Source organism: Amphiura filiformis, chromosome 15, assembly GCF_039555335.1.
Source record: "Amphiura filiformis chromosome 15, Afil_fr2py, whole genome shotgun sequence".
NCBI lineage: Eukaryota > Metazoa > Echinodermata > Ophiuroidea > Amphilepidida > Amphiuridae > Amphiura > Amphiura filiformis.
The window spans coordinates 48,069,390-48,084,277 of record NC_092642.1 but is presented as its reverse complement, the minus strand read 5'-3'; the positions used below and the strand labels follow the sequence as shown (position 1 = coordinate 48,084,277).

The window sequence follows — 14,888 nt, the reverse complement described above, 5'->3', positions numbered from 1 at the left end:
TGCAGGGATTACCACAAAATAGCTACTCACAAAATATTTAAATTTGCAGTGGATGAGTTAATGTGGATGTCAAATAATTTAGGGTGCAGTGTTGCCAAAACTTTTCAGTGCCAAGGTGCAGCGAATTGACTCGCCAGGCCGCGGTGAAGTGACTCCCAAGAAGCCTAATTTTTACGATTCCAAAAGTGCCCAATAATGGATATTTGGGTGGTTTTAACCAAATTTAGAATGTAAATCACCCAATAGGAGGGAAAACCCGGGGGGAAAACACTTCCCTAAAAACTGATATTTTAATGGGAAGTTACTAACTGATCAATAAATGGTCCAAGCCCATTATTAATTGCAATTTATTGTGTCAGAGACTCAAAACCTTTAGAATTGAAAGGAAAATACGTCAAATTATTGCCATAGCCTGACACTTGCAAAAGCAGCCCAATTTTAGGCAAGAAGCGGCACAGGTTTTTGAGTAGCGGCAAGTGATCGGCAAGTAGCCTAATTGTGCGTGTATAAAGTCGCGGCGTTGGCATCACTGCTAGGGTGTGTTGTAACTGGGCTTTAACAAAAGCAATTGCAGTAATTGATACGTGGGCTGCCCTGGATCTCAGTATGCATGTAATGTGGACTTCCTGATTAGTGTGTTGAGAGAAGGGGCTGTTTCCTGTTTTCATTTGATCAAGATTCTTGCATTTAATTTGAAAGCTACTTAAAGGTACTCAGTAGATATCTGATATTTTAATATGTGCACCAAGTCCTCTCCAGCTATTTGAAAGGGCTTTGCTTAAAGTGTTCTTTGGTCCCTAGAAAATCCTGGCATAACTGATATTTTATATTTGTTAGCTAAAATGGTGAGAGAGATTCTAGCTTAAGAGACGCATATCGGGAAGGGGGTACTTCAAGTTTGATTTTGATAGGGGTGTGCTGCTGAGAATTTGAAAGTGGACCCATAAATATACCAAATTTTCAAGAAATTTGGACCCATTGATATACCAAAATGCAAAATTCTCGGCCAAATTGAACCCATTCCCAAATTTTTTTGGACAAAATATCGAAATTTTGGCTAGATTGAGGCAAAATTGAGCTATTTTTCGAGAAAATTGAAAAAGTTTTGAAAAAAGGACCCATTCATATTCCAAAATTGGCTTAGAAAAAGGGGTCATTGATATACCAAAAGGCTGAAAATGCTACCTATATTTGCGGCACGTCCCCGTACTAAGTCCCCCCCCCCCCCCCGGGTGCATATCATTGGGTACCGTAGTTCCCCAAGACCCACCCAGTACATGGAAGTGCTCTGTAGCTACTGATACTGTGTACATGATGATGCTTTTGTCACTAGAAACACAGAAAGTACAGAAATAGTTCAGAATGTAGTGTGATTATTACTACATGTAGATATTAAGTTTGCATCAATTTACGCTTGATAATTGGAACTACAAGTAAGTGCCACAAATTGAAAGTGCGAGTGGATTCATTATATTTTCCGATTCTGTTCATCATGTTCATACTCACCAAGCCAACATTTTGGTGTGAAGTCAGTTTGACAATTATTAGAACCAAGGTGCAGAAATTGGCCAAGTCCCACATTCACATTTTCAAAAATCACCCAAAATACAATACAACCAAGCATTTATATAGTGCCCTCCAAGGACCACTGCACTTTCCAAAAGAACACATATGTGATGCAATCAAGCAAAATCAGTCGGAACTCGGAAATATTAAATTTTCAGTTTCTTATAGCAAAAAGCATTTATAAATCTGGATTTTGCAGAAAGCCCCATTAAAATTGAACAACCAGTTCCAAAGATATGAGCAATTTAAGAGTTTTCAAAACAAAAGGAATTATTTCTTTTGTATGGCTATATCTCAAAATCAATATTTCCGAGTTCTGACTGATTTTGCTTGATCGCATCACATATAATAATACATTGGCAATCTACATCATAAACAAAGCAATTTCCAGACAAGCAAAAAATTAACCAACAAGTAAGTTTTTGGTTTTGAAGATGTTTAATGTTTTGGCCAGCATGATGTTGATTGGAAGAGAATTCCATAGATGAAGTCCAGCAGTTTGAAACACTCGATCACCAGTGATCACCGGTAAAAATCCATAAAAATCCATTAATTGAATCTTGCAAAGGATAACAACTTTTAAACAAACTTTAGTCTTGCCAAAAAATCCTAAAAATTGGCAAAATTAAGAAAATTAATTTTAAAAACTGCTGCTGTAGCATGAGGCTTTCAAATGTAGTTCAATATTCTAAGCAAGGCTCGAGACAATTAGTAGTGGCAAGCAACCTTATTACTACATGTGTGACTAACAATACCTAAATGCCTTTGGCAGGAGGTCAGTGACGTTGTCTCATAAATTAAGAAGCTTATTATTATAAGTATGGTGGATAAACTGACCATCTCATTAGTACTGACCTAGATTTAAATGCAGTCAGATATATACACAGTGGCTGCACCAGGAATTTTTTTCGGGGGCATTGGGGAGGAGGCAAAGTGAATTTCATGGGGGAATTGACAAATTTTGCGAAAAATTGCATCAAAAAGTGGAAATTTCGTTTTTTTGCATCAAAAGGCAAGGCAAGTGGGGCAAGAAAAATGCCCCTTGCCCCCAGTAGCGATGCCACTGTATATATGCATCATTGTGACTGGAAGTGTTGCAGTATCTACCATATCAGTAACACAGCAGATACTGTGTATTTACTTGGAACTTAACCCCCAATCTAACATTGCCTCTGATTGGTCAATTATGTGATATCTTCACTTTAATCACCAATCAGAATGGAGCTTTGCAAATAATTCACCCCAATTTTTTTGCATAGTGAAATTATTCTAACAATGTTGCTGATTGGTCCAATTGATAATGAAAACTTCTTTTTGGCCAATCGGCAGGTAGTTCTCATGGGGTTAAGAAGGTAGAATTTAGACAAAGTATCTGCTGACCAGTAATCAAAGCAATGCAGATACTGCATTTACTTTGGAAGGTCATTGACTCTGGTGTGAGAGGTCCCTGGTTCGCTTCCCGGTGGAGGCAAAATTCATGTTCAATTATCCGCTCTCTCCATTAGCGCGCAGTGATGGATCACAGTGTGCTACACACAGGCACAACGCCTACAAAATGTAGACGTTGATCCACAAGCCTCAGCACACTTTACAGCCTTTGAATTGTGTGGCAGATGCAGGTGATGACAAAGACCTCGCAGCCAGTTCTGATCTGGGTAATACCTGGTTGTTTGTACACCCTACCATGGTCACTGGGCATTATGAGAGTGCAGTGTTTCAACACTGAATGCAAACAAAAATTTAGTCCCAGCTGGTGATATTAATGGCAATTATTAATGCGACACTCCCTTTTGATACATAATACAATTAACATTTACAGATCATTAGCATTGGTTAGCTACATACATATTACCTCATAATGAAGTTTCCACATGTGTTGGTGTCATTACTGCTTACGTGTACTGAATACATGAGTAGCGTGTTTACAAGTGTGTTTTCTTGATACAGCTTTGAAGTAAACATATAGTACCTCTGATAAAGATTTTATAAAGTCAATATAATTGTGTTAGTAATAAAGGAAATGATGGTGAAAAAGAGTAACTGTTTAAAATATGTTGCCATAACCCTATGAGAACTACCTGCCTATTGGTCAAAAAGGAGTTTTCATTATCAATTGGACCAATCAACAACATGGTTATAATAATTTGACCACGCAAAAACAATTGGGGTGAATTATTTGCAAAACTCCATTCTGATTGGTGATTAAAATGAAAATATCATGTAATTGACCAATCAGAGGCAATGTTAGATCGGCAGGTAGTGCTCAGGGGGTTAAAGCTCATATTGCATGAGACTGAATACCGATATAATACGATCGTCACATTTTTATTTTCATGTACAGGTATACAACATTGTCATATCGCTCTCCGGAAATGATAGATCTGTATTCAGAGAAGCCAATTAGCACCAAGGCAGATGTATGGGTAAGTTCATCATACTACATATCGTCACTGGGCGGGAAAAACCACATATGTACTTTTGGCCCTTGAACATGGATAAAGCCTGTAGGTGTAGAATTTATATTGAAGAGTTTGCTTCATCCATGTTCAAGGGCAAAAACTACATGCAGGAAACACCTCATATTTACTTTTGGCCCTTGAACATGGATAAAGCCTTATAGGTGTAGACTTAAAGGCCCTTTCAGTGATTTCACAGGAACATTAAAAAAAATGAAAATTTGTCAGAGTTGCTTAGAAATAAAGAATAAGTCTACAGAATTTCATTAAACCACTTTTCCCTAAATACATCGACAAATTAGTCAAAAAACAGAAGTTTTAGAAAGGTTTTCTACTTCAACTCAGATCGACTCGAGAAAATCGAGATTTTCGTACAGTGCGCCAATTAATCGACTGGAAAAACTTCCTAGTCCAGTGTTTCTAACACGGGGAAGTAGAGTCTAAATTGATTTAAAACAGGCGTTTAATTTTGTAGTAGAAAACAAAATAAGCAATTAAAGGTCAGTTAGGTCACCGAGGCAAACTAACGGTCAATTCAAATATGAAAAACAGTTAAAATTGTGTATTTTGTTTAAAATAGTAGCTACTGATGTAATAAGTAGTAGAAACAATACGCAAGCGCGTGTTGGTACTTGGAGAGTGAGCTTCTTTCGATCTCGAGTCGGACTTTTTGTACTGTCAGTATCAAAAGTCCAGAATCATGCAAATGCTTTATTTTGTCTAAAATACACGGCTTTCGACAGAACCACTAGCAGGCTATGTTAGCACATCTATACCAATTACAAAGGTACCAAAATCTGAATTTTGATGATTTTTACGATCGTCCGGATGAGCAAATCACTGAATGGGCCTTTAATATTGAATGTTTGCCTCGTCCATGTTCAAGGGCCAAAAGTACATGTAGGAAACACCTCATATTTACTTTTGGCCCTTGAACATGGATAAAGCCTTATAGGTGTAGACTTAATATTGAATGGTTTGCTTCATCCATGTTCAAGGGCAAAAAGTACATATCCGGTATTTCCCACCCAGTGATGATTATAAGGATGTATCTCACAGTACTTTGCTCATATCATACTTTCTTATGCCATAAATTAGCCTTTTCCAGATATGGCGGACACAATAGGATGGCGCTGCACGAAGTGGGTCAAGTCTTTTGAATTTGCTGCGTTTTACCCAACTTGAAGACTGCCCTCCTTTTGTGTACGCCATACTTTGAAAAGGCTAATGGTTAAGGTACAACAAGGAACAAATAGTGACCATTTTTGTTGTGTATATTAAACCTGAAGGCACATGAGATATTGACTTGAGTTGAATTTTTGTTTCCATAATCATCATGATAAAAACAAATAAATCTCACCTTACAGAGTAATAAATAGATGGTAATCAATAAAGTCAGTTTTGACCATCCGCTTTGAATTGAAATACACTATGGGTCACAATGGCCTCATCCCAATGGCATAGTTCAATAACCTCAATTAAACAAACATAGTGTAAAATTTGACCTCAAGTTTCAGAGTATGAGTTTTTGTACCCAAATTTTTAAAGGTCATTCAATGAATGTGCAAATATATTGGGGTTAAAGAACTGTGCCTTGATAGATGAGCATGTTCTGGATCCTAGTGATAGAATAAATTTATAACAAGAATAGAGGAAAAACATTGGGATAAATTAGTATGCACTTTCACCAAAACAAATTTGACCTTTGACACTTTCCTATATTAGGCTATGGGATGTATGCTGTACAAGTTGTGTTTCTTCTCGCTACCATTTGGTGAGAGTAGCCTTGCCATACAAAACGGATCGTTCACCATTCCTGACAACTCAAAATTCTCCAAAGATATGCATAGACTTATACGTAAGTATGGCAGTTTGTTTACTCAGTAGCGTACCGTGGCCGCTCCTATCCCGGGGGCTGAAGAAAATTCAATTTTGCCGCCCCTTCCTCAACAGCCCAAAAAGGTTGACCCGATTTTTTTTTCCAGTGGTTTGAAAAGAGCAAGAAGAAAAAAAGGATTGTAGGCGCTAGCGCCCTAAAAGCAACACATTTTGATGTATAGTACCATTTTTCACAACTTTTTATACTTTTTCACATTTTTTCCGCTCTTTTTCTTTATTAATTCTTTTTGCCGCCTTCTTCTGCGCCCCTTCGTTTTGGCGGCCCCTGCTTTACCCGGGGCTCTCCTTCAAAGCCCCCCCAAAGAAAAAAATATGCACATGTTACTTGCAAGGAGTAACCATCAGGCATGAGAATATCCAGTCAAAACACTGGAAACAGACTTTTGTGATGTCAAAATTCCTACAATTTTTAGAGCTTTTCCAGCTTTTTAAAAACAATTTCCAGACTTTTTCCACGAAAATGAATTCTCATGCCTGAACTATAATATTGTCACCCTCATAACAAAATTGCCTAAGTCATTCTTACATGTTACTCATTTGTAATTTTGATTTTCTGAGTAAATAAAGCCATAATTAATCTAATCTAATGTGCAGCCGCAGTTTTCATTAACTTTGGAATACATCTCTTTTGATGTTATACTTCATTGTATTTCTTTAAAGAAACACATCCAAGGTGAACAATGTATTGGTTTATTACTCAACAGGGTCAAAATACAAACAAGTAACATGGAAATTTTTTGTTATGAGGCTGACGATATTTAACTTCATACCTATTGACTTTGTGTATTTGTTATAAATATGTTGTTCTGATGCCTTCTGCTAGGAATCTGCTAGGAATGCGACGAACACCATTCGAACCTAATGCCTATAGGTTTATATCTTCTGTTCTTCTCCAGCGTGCTTCTTTGGCTTAGTTGGCTAGAGCATTGTGCTAGTATTACGAAGGTCGCCGGTTCGAATTCGGCCAGATGCACTGGGGTTTTTTTTTGTGTTTTTTTTTTCAATGTTTAAGTGCACTGGCTGGCTGCTCTGGGGAAAGATTAAAATTTGTTTATATATTATACCTACCATACCCTAACATTTAACCTAACCCTAAACTCTAACCCTAAACACAAGGTGTATTCTACTGTTATGCTCTAATAACTAGTGGCAGCACCGTGAATTTTTTCGGGGGAGGGGGGAGACAAATCAACAAATTTTGGCCCCCCCCCAAAATTGTCACAAGTTTACTCTAAATTATTGAAATTCATTAGTGTTTGTTTGTTTGTTATTCGGCAAGATCATTACAATACAAAAACAAATGATAGAGACGGAGAAATCACATTAATGTGACAAATTAAAACCAGCCACAAAGCAAAAAAAAAAGCAACCTATTCACAACTGACTATAATAAGTTATTCATGTGATTGATTATATTCATTCTCCTACAGGATTTATGTTAGAGGTAGACCATGAGAAGAGGCCAGATATCTACCAGGTTTCCTACATAGCATTTCATATGATGGGGGCTGACACACCAGTAGTAAACTTACACGTAAGTATACAGACATTAGTGCTGTCGTTGAAATGTCGCAAAAATATATCAACCTGTTGGCATACACAGTGGCTGCACCAGGAAGTGAATTTCAGGGGGGGCAAAAATGCCGTAAAAGGGGTAATTTTTACCTTGAAGCGGGGGGGTTGGCAAACCTGGGGGGAAAGAAAAATATTTAGGGGGACAAATGCTCCTTTTTCTCTGTAGGCAAATTTTTTTGTACATAAATCTATGCATGTCTCTTTAAAAATTTGATTATTCCAGCTATGAGTTATCCAGTACAACAACAGACTTCCTGTTGTCTAGTTAAATATAGAACTGATTTATCAACAAAGAAATAAAAACACGATGATGATTAACATCATCAACTAGATCATGTACTTTTAATAGGGAAAGTTTGTGCAATTGAATTTGTATTGTTTGCCCTAATCACATGTTTTTTATGAAGTTAGTCAACTGAATTGGATTTCCTTACATTAAGGGGGTAGGGGTAACACAAAGATTTAAACACTGTAGTGTTGACACCTAGGTTTCATTATCATTGAGGTATAGGACTTTTTATTTTTTCGGAGAAGAGCAGGTAGGGTAACTACTTGATTATATTTCTACATGTTCATACTACATACTCTGAAAATTTTAGCATTTGACGGTCCGTTTTTTAAAAATCACATTTTTGTTCCTAAAATGGGGGTTATAGCGCCCTCAACAGGCACTCTCTCCAGAGGGCTACACGTAAAGACCAGTTATAGACAAATGGCCCTATAATAAAACGGACTCGTTCATTTTTGCTCAAGTTTTGCATATGATGTAGATTTAACATCTGGAATGTAATGCAAGTGGTGTCGTTGCTGCTCTTCTAAATTCATTTATAAAATGTCCGCACCAGACCGGTGACATCCCGCTATCTCTAAGGACCACTATCTCTAAGGTTCGCTATCACTAACGTGTAAAGTCTATGGAGATCAGAATCCCACTATCTCTAATAGAGAAAAGGGTTCGCTATACCTAAAAAAAGGTCCGCTACTTCTAAGGTTCGATATCACTAATTTAGAATAAGGTTCGCGAGTTCTAAGGTTCGATATCCCTAATTTTAAATAAGGTTCGCTATCACTAATTTAAATAAGGTTCGCTATCACTAATTTTGAATAAGGTCCGCTATCACTAATTTATTGAAGGTTCGCTATCTCTAAGGTTCGTTATCACTAATTGCAATAAAGGTCCGCTATACCTAAGGTTCGCTATCACTAATTTTGTTTAGGGTTCGCTATCCCTAATTAATTAAGGTTCGCTATCTCTAAGGTTCGCTATCACTAATTGTGATTAGGGTGCGCTATACCTAAGGTTCGTTATCACTAATCTTAAATAAGGTCCACTGTCTCTAATTTTAAATAAGGTCCGCTATCTCTAATTTTATAAAAGGTCCGCTATCTCTTATTTATAATAGCGAACCTTGTTTAAAATTAGAGATAGCGAACCTTATTATAAATTAGAGATAGCGAACCTTGTTTGAAATTAGAGATATCGAACCTTATTTGAAATTAGTGATAGCGAACCTTGGAGATAGCGAACCTTAGAGATAGTGAACCTTAGAGATAGCGGACCTTATTTGAAATTAGAGATAGCGAACCTTAGGGATACCGGGATTGTTAAAATTAGAGATAGCGGACCTTGTTTTAAATTAGTGATAGCGAACCTTAGAGATAGCGAACCTTCAATAAATTAGTGATAGCGGACCTTATTTAAAATTAGAGATAGCGAACCTTATTTAAAATTAGTGATATCGAACCTTAGGAATACCGAACCTTTTTCAAAATTAGTGATATCGAACCTTATGTATAGTGGACCTTTTTCGTAATTAGTGATAACGAACCTTAGGGATAGCGAACTTTAGAGATAGCGGTCCTTAGAGATAGCGAACCGTAACCACCAGACCAAGGTGTTGAAAGTAAGTTTTCTGGAAAGTTCTTGTAAAAAATGAGAATCTTACTATAAATAGGGGAATGTTGTATCTATGTATGTATGTATCTATCTATGTATGCACATAAAGGCTCCGTCGGTTTCGATCCAAATGTCACCAAATTCATACGGGAGATCGAGGAATATACGGAGACGGTAATGCGAAAATTTGGTTGAAAATGGTCAAGAATTGGCCTCAAAATCAGTGAAAATGTGGTCCGTTGCTATACTAGGTAAACAAAAAAAGGAGTCAGTTACTAAGCTAGCCCTGCGCGTCGCACAGGTGTATCTAATGCCAAGCCGCTCGCGCAGCACAGCGATACCGCGCGGGTAACGCAACGATACCGCACAGGTAATGCAACACTACGCCATGACACGCGTAAACGACGCAGAGACACGTAATGAATGATATTAACGACCGTAGCGTAATAAATACGGGAAAAAGATGTGTGTTAAAAAGTACAAACAACATGAAGAGGTAGGCCTACTATAAATAAAAAGAAAACAAAATGAGGACAAACAGGCTGTACGAGTATGTGGGTTATAGTTAGTCACAAAATGAAAACGGGAATAAAATAGGCTAAAGAAGGAAAGAAAGAAACTCTTCAGGAAATGTAAGAAAAAAAAGCTATAATAAGATCAGGAAATTTAAATAAAAAGGCTATTAAACTGAGGACAGAATTAAATAAATAACAGGAAAACAGGAAACCACAAGCTATGCAGCAAATAAAAAAAGAAGCTAAAAAGGGAAATGTAAGAAAGGACAGATTTAGAAATAACGGGAACGGGATTGAATAAATAAAAACACATGGTCAACGGAAAATCGCAAGCTTATAGCAGCAGATTTTTTTTTAAATGGAACAAAATTGGCCCATGTAGAAGAAACTAAAAAGAAAGAAAGAAGTTCAAATGGAAACGTAGGCTTAAGGAGGGTCAGGTTCAGATAAATAAAATTTACCGTTCCAATGATTCTACCTGTTCAGTAATTCCTCCTGTTTTAGTGAACGCTCTCCCATTTACTCACCTAGCGGGGACCCGCGCGTAGCGCGGGTGTCCCGCTAGTGATGTTTAAATCATTATGTTGAACCATTGTCCCGCAAGGATGAATTTTAGATTTCAGATATTGGTCCAAAATTCACTGGGGGGTAAAGGGGTAAGATTAATGATTTTCCCAAAAATTTACAAAATTGTGGGGGCCAATTTTTATTAACGGGCTATCATATTGTGGATTTTTCAGCTTGGTGTCCGAATATCTGTGCTTAATGACCTATGTAAATTTGATTATTTGATTATTTACAGAACAATACGACACCAGATGTCGGCAAACTTCCTCAGCCACCAACAGAGAGTGAATACCGTGAGCAACAAGGAAGAGCCAAACAACAGTCTCAAGCCAAGTAAGCATCTAGATTATATGGTCCACAACTTAAAAGTTCCCCGCTAAATACTCTTTGAAAATAAATCGAAAAATATTTGACAAAATGCAAACGTGTAAAAAGGTATGGGTAGCCGTATTTATTTTATACACATATATGGACCAAATTAACAGCGTCACACGTCATTGCCTTCAGTCACAATGGTTCATTATGTAAAAAAAGATACCATTTTAAAGTGTTAAAAGTTGCATCTGAGTCCATAGGAGTCAGGTCTCAAACAATACAGTAGGCCAGAACTATTCATGTGTTTATTAAAGGAAACCTGACTGCTATGGACTTCGGTGCAACTTTTAAAACAGCCCCTTTTCTTACACAATTAACCATTGTGACTGAACGCAATGACGTGTGACACTATAAATTGGTCCACATGTGTAAAAAAATAGGGCTATACATATTTTTTGTAAATATTTTTTGACTTATTCTAAATAGTATTAGGGGGAACTTTTAAGTTGTGGGACGTATATTATTCTGTTATCATCATTATTATTATTTTAGATGAATTGATCTCTGAAAGCTATAAATATTAAGGAGTTACCTTTGATTCACATCTATCATGGAATGATCATGTAAATTACTTATCTTCTGGAACCAAGAACACCACAGTATACATCATGAACATCACATGTTGACCAACCCTTCTCAATTTTGAGTGTTTTAAAAAATGGCAATAAGAGCAAAAATCATTACTAATGTTACTGAATCAGAATGGATAAAACAAAGCAAATTCTAGTTCAATGATTTGCCCACAGTTAACATTCAACGCATGGCAGAAAACAGCTACACACCAATGCCAATTTTGCACAACTTCAATGATGGGGGTATTTAAAGAGGAACCACCGTTAGAGCAGTTCTTCTGGTGTGAACCAAACCTGCATGGTTAATCAAATTAATCAGTGACTAGTGACATCTCTGATGTGTCAGGTGCTGATAATGCAATACCATCAAAACATCAATTACCACCTGTCAAATTCAGAGATAACCTTGTCACTGATTAATTTGATAACCAGGCATGTTTAGTTCACACCAGAAGAACTGCTCGGACGGGGTTTCCTCTTTATGTTTCCTAATGCAACTCTTAATACAGACAGTACACTGTGTTGGTGGAGTACCTCCAGGCATATTGATGAGTCAACTGCAACTCTAAATGATTATTCTGTCACAAATTCCATACTTTCCTATTAACCCCATGAGAACTACCTGTCGATTGGCTAAAAAGAAGTTTTCATTATCAATTGGACCAATCAGCAACATTGTTAGAATGATTTTACCACACAAAAAATTTGGGGTGAATTATTTGCAAAGCTCCATTCTGATTGGTCATTAAAGTGAAGATATCATGTAATTAACCAATCAGTGGCAATGTTAGATCAACAGGTAGTGCTCATGGGGGTAAATTACAATGACAATGTCCTATTTCAGGCCCACTGTTACCCCTATGGAAGTGAGCACATCAGTGGCACCTCGTTCACGCCCTAAAGGCACCCAAGGTGGAGCTACCCCAGGTTCTGGTGGTATTCAGCTTCCAACACCAAAAGGACGTGGAGCTATAGCTGTATCTGGGCAACAACCACAACAAACAACTCCAGGCAACAGTAAGTATAAAACACATAAGTGTAGAGTGAAATTTTTTTTTTGTACATCACTTAGGCCAAAAAAAAAATTGTTTGCTTGCCCTCTAATGGATTTTAAAAATTGGGTCGGTCGGTCGGGAAAAGGTTTTTTTTCCGCTTCCCAGAAACAGACATGGCGAATACCGAATCGGCGAATGCAATTAATGGTTCAAGCATTTCCGTAGCAGCAACATCACGCCATGGTCCAGCATCTGTGCTCGCCACTTGCACCTTAAACAATTGTAGCTCTTCTACATGTAGGCCTACGTTTAATGAAGTCTACAATTCTCCTACATGTAGTGTTTTTTGCTTTTCAAAGCTTTTCATATTAATCAGCGTGTTCGGTCCCTTGCTTCACCTGTACAGCTAGCGCTACTCCTACTCGTGTTTTGTCCGCCATGTTTAAAGTGAAATCATATTTTTACAGAGCGATTTGTGCTCTTAATAAAAGTAGCCTCAACAAACATGTTGAAAAAAAATAGTGCAATGTTACTTCCTAGTCGATACGAACAAATATCATGAATCTAAATATTTATAAACAAGAAATGAATATCTGGTACAACTGTTTTCAAATTTTATCTACTTTTACCATATTTTAACATCTGCTATATTGTATCCATTCTTGCACGATATGCACGGTTATATTTTGCCTGTAAATAAACTCATCCCTAGATGCGCCGTCCGAAATGTGCAGGTGGATAGCAAATTGTATTAGAGCTTAGACGCTGAGGTGGTATACGAATTGCGGAACCCGACAGTCAGGTACAGCCGGACACGTAAACATGCAGGATATGGTATTTTACAACGTTTCTTTTAAATCATCGGTTTTTCAGACGAAAAATACATGCCATTTGAGTTATGTACGTCATCCACCAGTGGAGCTCCTGCGCCCCTCCGCAGAACTTCCGGTAGTGGATGTTCTGCGCTCGGGGGCGCAGAGAATCCACTGTCGGAGTTGCTGCGCTTCGGAAGTAAAATAATAGATTTTCGTATTATAATAACGGTGGATCATTGCTGCGCTCGGGCGCAGAACATCCACTGTTGGAGTTGCTGTGCCCGGGCGCAGTCCCTCATATGTAACGGTGGATCATTGCTGCGCTTGGGCGCAGAACATCCACTGTCGGAGTTGCTGCGCTCGGAAGTAAAATAATAGATTTTCGTATTATAATAACGGTGGATCATTTCTGCGCTCGGGCGCAGAACATCCACTGTCGGAGTTGCTGTCCCTTATATGTAACGGTGGATCATTGCTGCGCTCGCGCAGAGAATCCACTGTCGGAGTTACTGCGCTCAGAAGTAAAATAATAGATTTTCGTATTATAATAACGGTGGATCATTGCTGCGCTCGGGCGCAGAACATCCACTGTTGGAGTAACTGCGCTCGGAAGCAAAATAATGGATTTTCTTATAAAAATAACGGTGGGTCATTTCTGCGCTCGGGGGGCGCAGAACATCCACTGTCGGAGTTGATGATCTTTCGGACTTAAAATAATACATTTTCTTATTAGGCTTATATTAATAAATATACATGCGTATAATAACTAGTATTAGGCCTATTATAACTCCAAATCGAAAGCAAAATAATACATTTTCTTATTGAAATTACGGCGGATCATTGCTGCGCTCGGGCGCAGAAAATCCACTGTTGGAGCTTCTGCGCTCGGAAGTCAAATAAATTATTTTATTATTTTATTAACAAAATATAATTATGCATGCGTATAATAACTAAACTCCGAGAAGTTTATTGCTATATAACCGAATTGACAGCAAAATAATAGATTTTCTTATTATAATAACGGTGGATCATTGCTGCGCTCGAGCGCAGAACATCCACTGTCGGGGTCGATGCGCCCGGGCGCAGTCCATTATATGTAACGGTGGATCATTGCTGCGCTCGGGCGCAGAACATCCACTGTTGGAGTAACTCGCTCGGAAGCAAAATAATGGATTTTCTTACTTGAAATAACGGTGGATCATTTCTGCGCTCGGGGCGCCAGAACATCCACTGTCGGAGTTGATGCGCCGGAAGCAAAATAATACATTTTCTTATTAGGCCTATATTAATAAATATACATGCGTATAATAACTAGTATTAGGCCTATTATAACTCCAAATTGAAAGCAAAATAATACATTTTCTTATTGAAATTACGGCGGATCATTGCTGCGCTCGGGCGCAGAACATCCACTGTCGGGGTTGATGCGCCCGGGCGCAGTCCCTTATACGTAACGGTGGATCATTGCTGCGCTCGGGCGCAGAACATCCACTGTTGGAGTAACTGCGCTCGGAAGCAAAATAATGGATTTTCTTACTTGAAATAACGGTGGATCATTTCTGCGCTCGGTGCGCAGAACATACACTGTCGGAGTTGATGCGCTGGGAAGCAAGATAGTACATTTTCTTATTAGGCCTATATTAATAAATATACATG

The 14,888-nt window shown here is 38.0% G+C and overlaps 1 protein-coding gene across 1 annotated transcript in view; it reads left to right on the top strand.

The window, feature by feature from the left end:
• LOC140170995 (uncharacterized) overlaps positions 1-14,888 on the top strand; it is a gene marked incomplete at its 5' end in the record, with an annotated part of 81,166 nt that overhangs the window by 37,957 nt on the left and 28,321 nt on the right. The window contains 5 exon segments of the mRNA XM_072194181.1: positions 3,908-3,989; positions 5,748-5,880; positions 7,352-7,455; positions 10,711-10,808; positions 12,267-12,439. Of these exon segments, the coding sequence (XP_072050282.1) occupies positions 3,908-3,989; positions 5,748-5,880; positions 7,352-7,455; positions 10,711-10,808; positions 12,267-12,439 (590 nt within the window).